This window comes from Erinaceus europaeus, chromosome 13 (genome assembly GCF_950295315.1).
Source record: "Erinaceus europaeus chromosome 13, mEriEur2.1, whole genome shotgun sequence".
Classification (NCBI taxonomy): domain Eukaryota; kingdom Metazoa; phylum Chordata; class Mammalia; order Eulipotyphla; family Erinaceidae; genus Erinaceus; species Erinaceus europaeus.
In genome coordinates, this window is record NC_080174.1 from 90,194,158 (window position 1) to 90,211,484 (window position 17,327).

The 17,327-nt window shown below is 41.7% G+C and overlaps 2 protein-coding genes and 1 non-coding gene across 3 annotated transcripts in view; 2 read left to right on the forward strand and 1 right to left on the reverse strand.

The window, feature by feature from the left end:
- LOC107523368 (zinc finger protein 709-like) overlaps nucleotides 1–17,327 on the reverse strand; it is a 486,341-nt gene that overhangs the window by 432,349 nt on the left and 36,665 nt on the right. The gene's annotated exons all lie outside the window — the stretch shown is intronic.
- LOC132532598 (U1 spliceosomal RNA) lies at nucleotides 1,797–1,957 on the forward strand. Its single transcript, XR_009544533.1, has one exon. It is a non-coding gene; the product is annotated as a U1 spliceosomal RNA (small nuclear RNA).
- The window catches only part of LOC103128154 (zinc finger protein 709-like), a 245,165-nt gene continuing 239,992 nt past the window's right edge, over nucleotides 12,155–17,327 (forward strand). Inside the window, exons 1-2 of the mRNA XM_060204958.1 lie at nucleotides 12,155–12,288; nucleotides 15,131–15,207. Coding sequence (XP_060060941.1) covers nucleotides 15,187–15,207 — 21 coding nt within the window. The 5' untranslated portion in view covers nucleotides 12,155–12,288; nucleotides 15,131–15,186. The remainder of the gene's footprint in view (nucleotides 12,289–15,130; nucleotides 15,208–17,327) is intronic.

The following is a 17,327-nucleotide window of genomic DNA, read 5'->3' on the forward strand; positions in this document are numbered from 1 at the left end:
TATTTATGAGAAAGGAAGAGAGAGAACCAGACATCCCTCTGGCACATGTATTGCAACGGATCTAACTTGGGACTTCATGCTTGAGAGTCCAAAGCTTTAATACTGCGCCACCTCCCAGACCACAATATACCCCTGAAATCATATACTTTTGGGAAATATCATTAAATCACTAATAAAGAAACTACACAGAGACAAGCTGTTTGTGGACCTCATAAAATTACCTTAAAAGTATAATACAAGAAATTAATGTGATTATGTCAATTATCAGAGACTGCCTTTTGTATGTCAAGAGTTCTCCTTTCATTGGGTGTCTGCATTATATTCACTTTGTCTCAGAAAGGTTTGGACAACAGAAGTTGCTCAGCTTCATTGTCTGTCTTCGGTTCATTATCTATCATTGGATTGAATAGGCTGCACCCAGAACTTAGCAGGGAGCTGTCGCAATGACTATGTTGATATAAATATACCCATAGTGAAGACAGCAAACAATTAACATGTAGAGGACTCTCAAGAAGTGAAGTCATGGGAGTCTGGTGGTGGTGCAGTGGGTTAAGCATGGGTGGTGCAATCTGGGTCTTTGAGCATTTTAAGATGGGGTTCAACCAGGTGTGCCACTATTATCAATCCTGGCATTAAGTGAACTAGGAGATAGCTCAATCCATAGAAATACTTTACAGTGAGTGAGGACCTAAAGTCAAGTTTCCTTACCACCACATGGGTATGTTATACAGAAAGAAGAAATGTTACGGTGATTGTGTGGTTCTGTAATGTCTCTCCTGTTTTCTCAGCCTCCATATCTCTCTCAGCCTCTCTAAGTCAAATATACTTTGTCATCTCTCTCTTGTGTTGCTGCAAACTGAAGGCTGTGTTTACAGCAAGCAGTTCTCTCCTCACTCCAGTCCTGGCAGGCTGTAAAAAACTCACTGCATTGTATAAGAAAGTGGATTTGGGGAGACAACATCCTTTGCATGCAGAAGGCTTTTATGTTTGAGGCTCTAAGGTCTTATATTCAATCCCTAGCACCACCATAAACTAGAGTTGAGTAGTATTCTGTATCCCCCTTATCTACATTTCATTAATAATAATAAAAATACTATTAATATAAAATGGTCCTGGAGCCGGGTGGTGGTGCAGTGGGCTAAGCCCACGAGGCACAAAGCACAAGGACCTGCCTAAGGATCCCAGTTAGAGCCCTCAGCTACCCACCTTCAGGGGGTTTGTTTCATAGGTGGTGAAGCAGGTCTGCAATTGTCTGTCTTTCTCTCCCCTTCTGTCTTCCACTCCTCTCTCGATTTCTCTCTGTCCTACCCAACACCAACAACAGCAATAACAACTACAATAATAACAACGACGATGATAAACATCAAAGGCAAGAAATGGGGAAAAAAAATAAAACATAAAAAAATAAAATACAATGATCCACAAACAACAAAATATCTCATTCAATTTTAATTCTTAGCTGTGTAGTGCACAGTCTTCATTTGAGATAGAGCCCCACCACACTACAGGCAGCGTCAGTGTTGGGGTATCTTTCTGTCTTTTTCTTCCTGAAAAATATAATATAAAGGAATAAAGTCCCACCGATAAAATCATAGAAAGTAAAAATAAATTAATTTGTTCACTGGTGGATCTCCTAGACCCAAATCTGTTCTGCTTCAGCCTGTTTATCCAGCTTCCCAAGTGGAGTTAACTCCTTCCCGTCTTAAGAGACATAAGACCCTGTCACTGTCAGACTTTCCACCATGGTTCCCTCCTCCCCATAGCATCTTTTTGTATTTATAAATTATATTTTACTCATATTTACCTGGCAGGGGAGATACCATGATCACGAAGGTAGTTTTCGCAGGGCGAGGCTTATTCATTGCACTCCGATGTACTGACCCCTGCGATTTCCCCAAATGTGGGAAACTCGACTGCATAATTTGTGGTAGGGGGGGACTGCGTTCGCGCTCTCAAAAAATATATATATATATTTTACTGGGAGTCAGGTGGTAGCACAGCGGGTTAAGCACATGTGACTCAAAGCACAAGAACCAGTGTAAGGATCCCGGTTTGGGGCCTGGCTCCCCACCATCAGGGTAGTCGCTTCACAGGCGGTGAAGCAGGTCTGCAGGTGTCTGTCTTTTTCTCCCCTTCTGTCTTTCCCTCCTCTCTCCATATCTCTCTGTCCTATCCAACAACGACAACAGCAATAATAACTACAATTATTAAACAACAAGGGCAAAAAAGGGGAATAAATAAATATTTTTTAGAAATTCTATTTTACTTTCTATTTTAGAGAGAAATTAAGAGGATGCAGATAACTGGATAACAGTTTTTCTTGTCCTCCTCTTCTTTTTTCTGCCACCAGGGTTATTTCTTCAGCTCAGTGTGAGAAGTTTGAATCCACTGCTCCAGATTGCCATTTTTTCTTTCCATCATTCTATCCACTCTCACTCTCCACCCAGAGATTTTTACTTTAGTGCCATACTCCAAACTCAGAGTCTGCTTTGAGCTTCTCTTTCTGTTCTTCTTTCTCAACTTCTGTTTATGAGTGGGATCTATTGGAGCTCGCATGGGTGTTCTCTCAGCTAGAAAAGTAAACTACCGAATTTCCATCAGCAGTTCAAGAGACTGCATGAAAAGAAAGAAACTCGGGGAGGATTCCGGTACGAACACACTAGTTTATTGGGGGGAGGGCTGGGTTGATATAGAAGGCAAAACAAAGAACAGTTTTCACATACATCAGAATTCACAGGTTTCTTAGAGGTCAGCATGCCCCTATGGCAGGGGTTGGTATGACAAGAGTTGATACATAAAGATCAATACAATTAGTCTCCTGTTGCAGGCATTTAATTATCCAAAGGCATTTGAGAGGAGAATAGGGGTGAGATAGAGAAGGAAGAACAAGGCTTCAAAGACATCAAAAGGGCTACAGGAAATAAGGTCTTGGGGGCTTCTCATTTGTCTGGTGTTAGGAGTGTGTGACAGGATGTGCTTTTCCTTTGTGATCAAAAGGTGAGGTGGAATGTGTGAACTTTGAGTGAATGAATCTTAAAGTAGGTGGCCATGTGGCCTGCAGTTTGAGGTTTCTGTGTGCTTGAGAGTCAAGAAGGGAAGAACTTAGTCTGAGAGACGGTTTTTCCTCTTTGCTCACCTAGGTTGAGAGAGACTTAACAAGAGGGTATCTTCTCAGACCTCCATCCAAGGATGGGGAAGTTCTCCCTAAGCTCTATCAAGCTTACACAGAGCCCCACAGGGATCATCCCATACTCGTCTTTGTCTTTCTGACTTATCTCACTTAATATGATTCTCACATTTAACATAACAGGATTATGTTCAGTGAGATAAAAATATTAGAAGAAAAAAGTACTGGGCTCTCAGCATGAAGTCCTGACTTCAGTTCCTGAAGCTGCACCTTCTGGAGTGATGCTCTGGTTCTCCCTCTCTCACACTAATAATAAATAAATAATGTTCTTTATAATAGGGCAAGGGAAATAACTTGATGGTTATGCCAAAGTCTTTCATGCCTGAGGCTCAGAGCTACCAAGTTTAATTCCTGATCCTACCATGAACCACAGCTGAATACTGCTCTGGTTTAAAACAAAATAAACGAAAATGAAGAAATAGGAAGGATGAACTCTTTTGTTACAAGTTGGATGGGACTGGAGGGAACCATGCTAATTGAAATCAGCCAGCAGGAGGAGGAAGTCAGATACAGAACCATCTCAGTCTCAGGTGGGCATAAGAAACACAGAGCAGGAGGGTGGTGGTAGATATCATAGTGGTTATGCAAAGAGATGCTAATACCTGAGGCCCCTAAGTCCGAGATTCATTTCCCCACACCACCATAAAGAAATAGTGAGGTGCTAGGTGGGGGTGCAACCAAAAAGTACATGTTGCCTAGTGAGAGGACACAGGTTCCAGCCTCCAGCCCCCACCTGCATAGGGAAACTTCAGGGGTGGTGGAGCAGGCTGCAGGTATTTCTCTTTCTACTTCACCCTCCATCTTATGTCTCATAATAAAAACATTTTCAAAAGGGGATCGGTCAGTAGTACAGTGGGTTTAGCACATGTGGCGGGAAGTGCTAGGACTGGCCCAAGGATCATGGCTCAAACTCCTCCCCACCTGCAGGGGGGTCACTTTACAGGTGGTGAAGCAGTTCTGCAGGTGTCTTATACTTCTTTCTCTGTCCTATCCAACAATGAGAGCAATGGCAATAATGACAACAAGAACAACAAAAAAGGGGGGGGGGAGAAAATTGAAAAAAAGAAAAAGGAGCAATTAAGGGAACACATGCGGTGAAAATTTATTTAACTGTGGTCTTTCATAGCTGATCCAGGGACTTCTTTTTCTAGCATTTGCCCTTCTTCCATAGCCAGTCAACAGCGTCAGGTTGAAAGCTGTCAGGAGCTGCTTGTTGCTGGCTTTGAAAGTGACTGGGATCCATGTGGATTCAGTCAGCTAGGAAGGATCGTCAGTTTCCCCAATGAATGGGTACTCACGGGATGCACCACGAGAAGGTCGATCCAATGCATCCCAATCCAGGGACTCAAAGGGGGCAGGTAGGAGGGGTCAGAAAGCAGTGAGGACTCAGTGTGGCTTGAGGCTGAGGGGGTATTGACACCAACCTGGGACTCTGGAGCCACAGAAATGAGAATCTCTGCAGAACCATTATGCTGTCTACCCCCCGTACACACAACAGTTTTGTAAATCAACACTCCCTTGATTAAAGGGTTTTTTTGTTGTTTTTGTTTTTGGCATTCCTTCACTTATTTATTCATTTATATTTTTTATTATTAGTGGTTTTATCATGATCAAGGTTGTTGATTTCCTCCACTGGAAGCTTCAATATACTTTATCCCTCTGGGAGTGTATTTTTAAAGTCTAATTTTTTTTAAGATTTTTTTTTTTCATATTTACTTAACTGTTTATTCTCTTTCTTTGCTCTTGTTTTATTATTATTGATGTCATTGTTGGATAGGACACCGAGAAATGGAGAGAGGGGGAGAGAAAGACACCTGCAGACCTCCTTCACTGTTTGTGAAGCAACACCCTTGTAGATTAGGAGCCAGGGGCTCAAACCGGATCCTTAAGCTGCTCCTTGCACTTTTCTACAAATTGTGCTGCTAAGAACATATGTAAACACAGATATTTTTGCATGGGTGTGTTGGGTTCCTTAGGATATACCCCTAGGAGAGGAATTGCAGGATCATAGGGTAGGTCCATTTCTAGCCTTCTGAGAGTTCTCCAGACTGTTCTCCACAGAGGTTGGACCAATTTACATTCCCACCAACAGTAGGAGGGTTCCTTTGACCCCACACCCTCTCCAGCATTTGCTGCTGTTACTTTTTCTGATGTATGACATTCTCACAGGAGTGAAGTGGTATCTCATTGTTGTCTTTATTTGCATTTCTGTGACTGTCAAAGACTTGGAACATTTTAACATGTTTTTCTCAGTCTTTTGGGTCTCTTCTGTGATGAATATTCTGTCTATGTCCTCCCCCCATTTTTGGATGGGGTTATTTGTTTTCTTCTTGTTGACTTTGGCAAGCTCTTAATTTTGGTTATTAACCTCTTGTCTAATGTATGGCATGTAAAGATCTCCCATTCTGTAAGGGATCTCTTGGTTTGGGTAGTGGTTTTTTGTTTTTTTGTTTTGTGCAGAAGATTTTTAATTTGATTTAATCCCATAAGTTTATGCTTGCCTTAGTCTTCTTTGTAATTGGATTCATTTCATTGAAGATGTCTTAAAAATTTATGCGGAAAAGAGTGCTGCCAATATTTTTCTCTAAGTATCTGATAGTTTGTGGTCTAACATCCAAGTCCTTGATCCACTTGGAATTTGCTTTTGTGCTTGGTGAAATACAGTGGTTCAGTTTCATTCTTCTGCATGTTTCAACCCATTTTTTCCAACACCATTTGTTAAAGAGACTCATCTTTCTCCCTTTAATAGTCTGGGCGCCTTTGTCAAAGATTAGTTGTCCATAGTTGTGGGGGCTTACTTCCAGGTTCTCAGTTCTATTCCACTGGTCAGTGTGTGTATTCATATTCCAGTACCAAGCAGGTTTTTTTTTTTTTAAGAATTTATTTATTCATCAGAAAGATAGGAGGAGAGAAAGAACCAGACATCACTCTGGTACATGTTTTGCTGGCGATTGAACTCAAGACCTCATGCTTGAGAATCCAGTGCTTTATCCACTGCGCCACCTCCCAGACCACTACCAAGCAATTTTGATTACAGTGGCCCTATAATAAAATTGGAGATCTGGGAATGTGATGCTTCCAGTTCTGTTCTTTCTTCTCAAGATTGTTTTGGCAATTCTAGGTCTTTTCTCTTTCCAGATAAACATTTGTAGCATTTGCTCTATTCTAAAAAATGTGGTTGGGATCTTGATGGGGATAGCATTAAATTTGTATATGACTCTGGGTAGTATACTTATTTTGATGATATTAATTCTTCCAACCCATGAGCATGGAATATCTTTCCACTTCTTTTTGTCTTTCAATTTCCTTGAGTAGTGACTCATAATTTTCAGTATACATGTCTTTCACTTCTTTTTTTTTTAAAATAGTATGACTTTTTTAAAAATTGTTATTTATTTATTTATATACTTTTGTCCTTGTTTTATTGTTATAAAAGTTATTATTTACTGTTGAATGTAAAACATTAATTCCCCAATAAAGAAATAAATTTTTTAAAGTTATTATTATTGTTACTGCTGTCATCATTGTTGGATAGGACAGAGAGAAATGGAGAGAGGAGGCAAAGACAGAGGGGGGAGAGAAAGATAGACACCTGCAGACCTTCTTTATTGCCTGTGAAGTGACTCTCCTGCAGGTGGGGACCTGGGGGCTCAAACTGGGATCTTTACTCCTGTCCTTGAGATTTGCACCACCTGCGCTTAACCCGCTGCACTACTGCCTGACTCCCAAGTCTTTCACTTCTTTGGTTAGGTTTACTCCCAGATACTTTATTGTTTTTGTTGCAATAGTAAAAGGTATTGATTTCTGGATTTCAGCTTCTTCTAACTTAGTGTTTGCATAGAGGAATGTCAATCTGTATCTCTTTAATTCCTTGTCCTGCCTGATTGCTATGGCAAGAACTTCTAACACTATGTTGAATTGTAATGGTGATAGTGGGCAGCCATTTCTAGTATCTCTGTGATCTTATACTTCTGTAAATCATTATTAAGTCACTAATAAAATTGAAAAATCTGTTCTCTGTCTCTGGGAAAAAAAAAAAATATATATATATATATATATATATTGAGAGACAGAGGTGGGGCAAGAGGGAGTAAGGGAAAGACTATATAAAACCCGAATATACACCAGAAACCTCTGAGCCTGGGTTATATCCTTGGAGCTCAGTCAATTGATGGTTTAGGTCTGTACCCTAGTGGTGATTTCATCAGTTTGCAGGAGGCCTTTGGTTTTGCTGCTTTTTCATTTTTTTTTTTTTTTTAACCAGAGCAGTGTTCAGCTCTGCTTATGGTTGCGCTTATGGTGGTGTGGGCGGTTGGACCTAGGACTTTGGAGCCTCAGGCATGAGAGTCCTTTTGCATAACATTGTGCTATCTACCCTCTGCCTTTCATCCATTTTTTAAGTTGTGAATAGAAGTGGTTCAGGAGGATGTAAGACTAGGGGCCAGGTGGTGACACACTAGGTTAAGCACACATGTCCTCATGTGCACGGAATCACGCTAAGGGAAGCAAGCCAGATGGAGAAGAATCGATCCTACGGAGTGATATCACTCACAGGTAGGCATGGAGAAACAAAGAAGGGCTAGGTAGGGTGAACCATAAAGTGCACCTGTTTTCATATGAGAGAACCCAGGTTCAAGCCCCTGCTCCTCACCTGCAAGAGGGGGCTTCACAAGGTCTGTAGGTAGCTCTTTCTCTCCCCTCCCCATTACTCTCTGTCCTATTTAATAAAATGGGGGGTGGGAGGAATGCTGAGATTGGGAGTCTGGCGGTAGTGCAGCTGGTTAAGCACACATTGCACAAAGTGCAAGGACCATTGTAAGGATTGCACAAAGTGCAAGGACCATTGTAAGGATCCGGGTTGGAGACCTGGCTCCCCACCTGTAGGGGGTCGCTTAGCAAGTGATTAAGCAGGTCAGCTGGTGTCTATGTTAGCTTCCTGTTAACCTGAAGGCCTCTTGATGACTATCTGTGTTTACCCTGATGTAGTTAAAACATCTCCTTGAAGCTGCATACAACATAACTGAGAATAAAAAGAATTTTACATGTTTGATATAATGTATAGCTGTTAGTAATTACAAAGAAATAGTTCATTGTGGTCCAGGATCTGGCATAGTGGATAAAGCACTGGATTGTCAACCATGAGGTCTTGAGTTCAATCCCCAGCAGCACATGTACCAGAGTGATATCTGGTTCTTTCTATCCTCCTATCTCTCTCATGAATAAATAAATAAATAAATAAATAATTTTAAAAAATAGTTCACCAGAAAAATAACAAGCATTACAATTAGGGATTCTCCAACAATCGTGTGATCTTGTAAACCATTATTCAACCACTAACACAAAATTTATTTATTTTATTTTTATTCTTTATTTATTGGATAAAGAGAGTCAGAAATTGAGAGGGAAGGAAGTGATAGAGAGAGTAGAGACAGAGACACCTGCAACACTACTTCACCATTTGCAAAGCTTTTCTCCTGCAGGTGGGGACTGGGAGCATGAGCCTGTGTCCTTGCACATTGTAACATGTACATTCAACCAGGTGTGCCACCACCCAGTCCCCAAAATATATAAAGAATGTACAACTGGGTGAGGATAGATAGTATAATGGTTATACAAACAGACTCTCATGCCTGAAGTCTGAAGTCCCAGGTTTAATCCCCCAGCACCACCATAAGGCAGAGCTAAGCTGTGCTGTGTTTTAAAACAAAACAAAACAAACAAAAAATACAACCTGGTTTCAATTTGCAGTTTATAAAAATGTGAGGGAAGAATGAAATTAAGGGGACAATTCAGCTAAAAAGTAACAAGATTCAAAGATCTGGAAAGTCATAAACTCATCCAAACTACAAAAAATAGCACACATCAAAGTTCCACACTTAGAAAACGTGCAGTGGTGAACTTTCTTTAGCACATTGCCATGCAACCACTTTCAAGCCAGGCTCTCTTCCTGCAGGGGCAAAGCTTCAGAAGCAGTGAAACTGTGTTAATGATGCTCTTTCTTTCAATTATCTCCCCTTTCCCTCCCTCTCTCTCTCTCTCTCTCTGTCTCTTTCTCTCTGTATTCTAATAACCTCCCTTTCCTACGAAAGTAAATAAGTTAACTTCAAAAGTCTGCAGTTTTCACCAAAGTTAAACACTGTGGGGTGGCTGAGGGGTAGAATACAAGTCCTGGAAGAGGTTGACAGAGACTCTAGTGGGGGTTGTATCATTATGTGGAAACAGAAATGTGATGCATGTACAAACTAGTGTATTTACTGTCAAATGTAAAACATTAATTCTCCAATAAAGAAAATTTTTTTAAATGTACAGTAGAGAGACCATTCAGAATCTGTGAACTGTACCTGTCACAAAAGTTCTGTCCTTCTTGAAGGAAATACGCTTAGCCTTGACCATTTACTTCCACAGAAATAACTTATCTTGCTGAAACAGACTGAAGGGGACATTCTGAGAATAAACAGACCACTCAGCCTCACAAGAGGATTTACTCCTGTCTGCACTGAACAAATCCAATCAAAAACATCTCTAAATGGGTCATAAATCCTGTGTCCATGATAGAAACAGGCAACACACTATATATATATATATATTATTTGGGTTTCTTATTGGATGGAGACAGAAAGACAAAGGAGGAGAAGACAGAGAGGGAGAGAGGCAGAAAGACACCTGCAGCACTGCTTCACCACTAGGGAAGCTTTGTCCCTGAATGTGGGGACAAGGGGCTTGAACCTGTGTCCTGTGCAGTGTAGTTAATCAGGTGCGCCACCACCTGCCCTGCCAGTACACTATATAAGGCCCTGTCACCTTGGGCTTCTCAGCTCCCACTCCCCAGGTTGGGTCTTCTTCAGTCCTGGATGGGCCTCCTAGGCTTTCCTGGCTATTTTATCTGGGCTTCTCAAGCTCTCCCCTGGCTAATATTAAACTTTCCTTTGTCTACATTCCTGACTCTACTTGCACCACTTAGTGTCTCCTATTTGTAACACTTAGTGCTAAAACCTATGGAGTTAGCCACTCTGTTGTTCTTCTTGTCACACGTTTCTCTCCAAGAGTCTGCCACAGTATTGAGAAGCGTACTCAAACGTTGAAATCATATTTAAAATACTAAAAAAATAGGGCAGAGGGTAGATACAATGCTTATCCACTATGACTCCTCCCAGACCATGAGGATCCCATTTTTACTCCCCGTATATTATCTAGCCATTATTGTTATTTATTTATTTATTTATTTATTTATTTTTTTATTTTTTTACCAGTGCAATATTCAGCTCTGGCTTATGGTGGTGTGGGGGGACCTAGGACTTTGGAACCTCAGGTATGAGAGTCTATATAATCATCATGCTATCTACCCCAACCCAAAATATTCTATTTTTATTTTATCTTAGAATTTCATTTAAAGGACCAGGCTGTGGTGCACCTGGTTAAGTACCCACATTACATTGTGCAAGGATGCAGATTCAATCCCCTGGTTCCTACCTACAAGGGGAAAACTTCACTAGTGGTGAAGTAGGGCAGCAGTTGTCTCTCTGTCTCTCTTGCTCTCTATCTCCTATTTCCATCTCCATTTCTCTCTGTCCCTATCCAATAATAAAAAAATATATATATATTTTTTAAAGAAAATCTTTTATTTATTACTGAGTAGAGAAAAAATGAGAGGGGGAGATTGAGAGGAAAAGAGGCTGAGAGACACCTGGAGCCCTACTTCATCCATCACTCATGAAGCTTTCCCCCTGCAGGTGGGGACCAGGATCACCTAGTTCTGAAGGATCACTCACTGTCATGTTGATCAGTCAGCCATATGTATGACAGGATTTGTTGTTGAGTCCAGGATTTCTGCAAGAACTTCATTTTAATTCCTTCTTCAATTTTAATTCTTCTTCTTCAATTTTAATTCCTTCTCCTGACAGAGGAGAGTACTGGTCATAGCAGCTCTTACTATTTCCAAAGCAGCAAATTCATCTCATTTGTCCAAGTTTACAGCAACTTCATGCAGAATATAGGAAACAACATCTCCCATGGCCTGTGCAAAATAGCTGATTTCCACTGTTTCATTTTCTATTGTTAGCCATCCATGTGAGTCTGTGAACTTACTCAATGATAGCAAAACGGGACCCATGCTCAGTGTCCCATGCTCACTGCCATGTACCCCTCTCTCCTGCCTCAGAGCTATGGAGAGCACTGTGCATCAGAGTCAAGGCTGCAGGCAACAACAGAATGCATCCTGCACAGCTGTGCATCAAAAAGCATCATGATGGGGGAGTCGGGCTGTAGCGCAGCGGGTTAAGCGCAGGTGGTGCAAAGCACAAGGACCAGCATAAGGATCCCGGTTCGAACCCGGGCTCCCCATCTGCAGGGGAGTCGCTTCACAGGCGGTGAAGCAGGTCTGCAGGTGTCTATCTTTCTCTCCTCCTCTCTGTCTTCCCCTCCTCTCTCCATTTCTCTCTGTCCTATCCAACAACGACAACGACAATAATAACTACAACAATAAAACAACAAGGGCAACAAAGGGGAATAAATAAATAAAATAAATATTTTTTTTAAAAAAAGCATCATAATGGCAGGGTTTGGGGTCTCGGGACTGTGGCCCAAATACCCTAGTGTGTGTTGGGTGGGGATAGGGCAGGGGTAACTGTGGATCTGAGTGAGCTGGAGCCAGCCAGCTTGAAGTGGCTGCTGGGTGTAAGTCTAGGATTTTAGTTGCTGGTGCTTCTTGAGTAACATTCAAGCTCAGTTTCTTGCTTGGCTGATTTCCCAGTCACACCATCTCTGGAAATCCAATTGAACAGTGCTTCTGCCATTCAGAAATGCCTGGTTTTGATTGGCTGTTAGTTTGGGGACGTGTTTCTGTGTTGGGCAGATGTATTATCCAGTCAGGAGAGGAGGTGTGTTGTTGACAAGGGCTTCATCCAATTATATTTTAAGCTATTGGAAGTGCACACCTCCTGTCCCATCTGGTCCGGTGGTGGTGGTGAAAGAAGACAAGCCAGGAAGTAAAGCGCACGAATGACCCCACTCATGGGGTCCTCACTTCTCAGCTAACCCTCACTCTCCTGTGATTTGGACTTGGAGAGGAGTCTTCAGGGAGCCCGGAGCCTGGACAGCCAATGGTGAGTGCAGTTCACCTGGACCAAGATGGGGAGAGCTGTACCTGAGAGCTGCTGCTCTGCTGTGGGAAGCAGCCCTGTGGCCAGGGCGCTCCTCCCTTAGTCATTCTGCCATGTGCACATTGCACCTGGGCTGCAGCCCCCTGGACCTCAGCCTCTTGGTGCAGCACAAGGGTCCCGGATTCAGTGTGCTCCTTGGGCAGGGAGTGGGAAACACCATTCATGTTCCAAAACTTCTCTGCCTGGCTGAAGCTGCGGAGTCCCGTGTTCAGGTTGTAGTGGGGGAACAAGAGGAAGAAGACAGAGGTCCCGCCATAAAGTTCCGCTGGTGTGGTTATAAGCTGATTTCTACATGAGGAATCACCAGAGAACCAGTCATGTTTCAGGGAGGCAAGCACCTACTGAGACAAATCAGAGAGAGAGACAAATACAGGATTCAGACATATATACTCCCAAGAAAAAGAGAGGGGGCTTGAATTGTCTGGTCTTCGAATTTCCATTATGGATTCAGGGAATATTGAAGTGGAATTCCAAGGGGATTAACTTCAGCTGTTGTCTCCTGGTGTGCACATTTGCATTTCTTTTATTAATTTCTTTTTTGTCAGAACACTGATCAACTCTGGCTCTCTTTGCATAACCATGATACTATCTACCCTCTTCACTGAACTGCTTTTTTTTTTTTGCCCCCAGGGTTATTGTTGGGGCTGGGTGCCTGCAGTATGAATCCACTGTTCCTGGAGGCCAGTTTTTCTTTTTTTTTTTTTTTTTTTTTTGCCCTTGTTGTAGTTATTATTGTTGTCATAGCTGCTGTGTTAAGTTTTGTTTCAGACCATATCCATTACAAACAGACAAATTGAGGCTGACACAGGAAATAGACGATGTCAAAATATTTATTCACACAAACATAGAGCAAGAAAAATGGACATGAACTCAGACAAGTAAAAACACAGAGTGTTCAGCTGAGACCTAGACATAGGGGGGAGGATGTCAGCTGAGGAGCCCACAAGCCAGGCTTTCAAATAGCCTGATACTTGTGAACTGACTAGCCCTGAAAAACTAGGATCTTAAATAACCCCCTTGGATGGGTGTGTACTCTCTTATCAAAGGAGCCAGAGGGGCATAGGAGCACTTGTGCAAGTGGGAGGCACATTGCACACAATATAAGGCATAATACATGTCAAATTCTGTCTTACGGTGCCATCCTATATCTTTTATTTTTTATTTATTTATTTTCCTTTTTTGTTGCCCTTGTTTTTCATTGTTATTGTAGTTATTGTTGTTGATGATGTCATTATCATTAGATAGGACAGAGAAATGGAAAGAGGAGGGGAAGACAGAAGGGGAGAGAAAGATAGACACCAGCAGACCTGCTTCACAGCCAATGAAGCGACTCCCCTACAGGTGGGGAGCAGGTGGGAATCCTTACACTGGTCCTTGCTCTTTGCTCCGTGGGCGCTTAACCTGCTGTGTCATGCTATATCTTACACAAATGGAGGGATACAGAAGCCAATAGAAATGTTTTTTTTTTTTAAAGAAACTTTGTCATTTTTTCCCTTTTTGCTACCCTTATTATTGTTATTGCTGTCGTTGTTGTTAAATAGATCAGAGAGAATGTCAGAGAGGAGGAGAGAAAGATAGACACCTGCAGACCTGCTTCACTGCTTGTGAAGTGACTCCCCTACAAGTGGGGAGCTGGGGGATTGAACCAGGATCCTTTCGCAGGTCCCTGCCCTTCACGCCACTGCACTTAACCTGCTGCACATACCGCCCTGACCCCTCCCCCCAACTGCACTTTATGACAATAACAGTCTGGTGGAAAAAGTGATTTGGGGTTGGTTATGCAAAAAGACTCTTGTGCCTGAGTGTCTAAAGTCCCAGGTTTGATCTCCTGCACCACCATAAGCCAGAACTCAGCAGTGTTCTGGTCTCTCTCACTCTGAATATCTCTCTCATTATTGTATATTAAAAAATTACTTAAAAGATATACTATGACAGGGGTCCGAGTGGTGGTGCACCTGGTTGATAGCACATGTTACAATGTGCAAGGACCCAAGTTCCACTCCCTGGTCCCCACTTGCAGGGGAAAACTTCACGAGCATCAAAGCATTGCTGCAGGTGTCTCTCTGTCTCTCTTCCTCTCTGTCCCCACTTTCCTCTCTATTTCTGGCTGCCTCTACCCAATAAAGATAATTTTAAAAAGTGGTAGGACAGAATGCAGGAATTTGTGTATAGCTGGCCTTTCTGTAGGCTTCTTGCAGGGTGCTGGGAGTAGTGCTGATGTCCTTGCAGAGAGTTTTCCCTAAACAACACTCTAATACCACCTCACCCTTGACTGAGAGTCTCATGATCTCAACTCAGATTCTTGACTCAGGTTGGGAGCAACGAAGGACCTGATAGTCAGGTGGAAAATCCAGTCTCCCTGTCAGTGCCCCGCAGCTCCCAGCTCTTCCTGGTAGAGCACTGAGTGCTGTACCTTCACTGCGCCTAGGGTGTCAACAGGTAGATACTAAGGAATCCTTTTCCATTTTTCTTTATTCTCAGCGATAGCTTTTAAGTTATGGGTGTCTATTAAGCCCCCAATTGCAGTTGCATTTTGTTTGTATTCCCTTTATCCTGAATTTAGCAGCAAATCCAGCAGGAGAAATGTCTCAGGATCGGGCTGTCTTCCAACCAAATGCAGTTCCACATCTTCAGTTGAAGGACATCACAAGGTGATAACTGCTCACTAATTTGTAGTGGAAGCAGTGTGGTGTACAGAAATGTGGCAATGTATGATTCCTAGCTGGGGATCAGAATTTGTTATTTTTTGACTTAATTATTTTCCTCCTGTGTGTCCTCATGGCAGGGGGCCAACCCCAGCAGGTCTCAGGGATCCTAAAGGAGGAGTGGCTTCAGTGAAGAATGAGGACAAATGAGAGACAAGTGAGTTGATGCTGAATCAAGCTGAAGCAGACATCTCTATCACACTCAAGCAAAACTTTATTTTCACAGTTTCATAAGGCTTAGATCATTAATTAAAAAATCACTAAGATACAGATTATTAAAACAAAAATCACCAAGGCTTTGGTCACTAATACAAAAATCATCAAGACTGATTATTAAAAACAAAATCACCAAGTAAGAACAGTACAGATAGGGAATATTTCCTACTTCATTGAACATTTACATTCCAGGGATATTAATAGTCTACCTATTATGTATATATGTTTATGCCATCCTCTTGGCTCTGTGCATCAGAAGCCATGGTTCATAGAAAGTTCCAGCTTGTTATGTTTCTAGGGGCCTTAAACAAATTGACAGCCCCATTTTTATAAAATCTGTTTCATTGTTTGATCAAGAAGTTTTGTTTTTTTCCCTTACTAAGAAGGTACCAAGGTGGTGCTGACCCTGGCTAGCCTCTCCATAAAGTTAAGCTCTTTAGCTGATATCCGTCTTCCTTGTATGTTCAGTATGTGACCTGGGTTCTCGTGTACTATTCCTGCATGAGGAAGTGGAAGCATAGTGGTGTGTGGTAGATTAAAAGGTCCATTGTATCTAGGCAGGTACCATAACTTTCCATTTATTAAATATGCTATGTAAGGTGACCTCTTCACTGTGGAAACCAAAAATCTTTCTCTGTATTTTAGGGGGAATACTAAAGGACGTGGTGTAGATAAAGGGGAAGTCAATTCTTCCTCTTGGAGTCTCCTGAAAAATTCTGCATTACTGATATTGCTTGTTCCATTATGATCAATCAACCTTACAGAGTGCAGTGCAGATTTTGTCATTACTTTTGTTATTGCTCAGGCTCTGAGCCTGGCCACGGGTAGATTATTAAGGCCACACAGAGCTTAATCCAAGCCCCATACATGGCAAAAGGCAGCATGGTTTCAGTTTGACCTGGAGAGTCCAGCCATGCTGAGTGTCCTGTGAAGCTTGTACTGTGTCAGGCAGCTCGCATGGTGGCACCTGCACCATCCTCATTCACAGCTGGAAGTAGTGGTTCTGTAGATTCTCTTTGCAGGGGGAGTCGGGGACTTTAGTGTCATTAGAATGAAAGTGGCAAGACATCATTGGAGATTTGTTCTCTTTTTCAGCAGTGTCCCTGAGGTTATCAGCACTCTATAAATGGGCTTGGCTGAAGCACTAACCAAAATTTTGTTAAGATGTCAATTCATGGGCCTCATGATAAAACTACATTAGAAATTACAATTTCTAAATTGATAGGTAAAACTGCAAGACTACCATTTTTTAATTTAATGAATTTGAATATATAGGTAAGATTCAATTAATCTTTAATACTCAATGGTTACTATAATCACTAGAACTTGAAAAGTAAATCTTGTTTTGCTTACTTATTTTACTACTGCTCAGTTCTGTTTTGTGGTGGCATGATGATTGAAGCTGGGAATATGGAGCCTCAGGCAGGGAATCTCTGCATAGCGATTGTGCTAGTTACCCCTGTATTTTTTATTTTCTTCTTCTTACTATTAATACCAGTGTAAAGTTCAATTCTTGCTTATGGTGGTGTGGGAGACTGAACCTGGAATTTGAGCCTCAGGCACCAGAGTGTCTTTGCATAACCATGATGCTGTTTACCCCCACCCAGGAAATAATCTTTACATTTCACTCAGCCTAGACTTCCCTTTAGGATTAGACATGAAATTTTCAGAAAAATCATCTATAACCTTATTATGTTTTTCCCAATGAGATCATTCTAGCTTATGTTTTTTGATTGACTAGTTTTTAATATGTGTAATATCATTCATGTGCAGCTCAGAGTTGGATAAACCAATCTATAATTTGTCAGTAATTTGACAGTATTTTGCAAAATTATATTAGTTCAGGGCTACTCTCACCTTCACAGCATTTGTATGAGACAAAACACCCACTACCATTGTTCTTGCCACATACAAAAACCATTCTTCTCACAACCTTCTATTGGCAGCTTTGTTACATTTTTTTTTAAATATTTATTTATTCATTTATTTATTCCTTTTTGTTGCCCTTGTCGTTGTTGGATAGGACAGAGAGAAATAGAGAGAGGAGGGGAAGACAGAGAT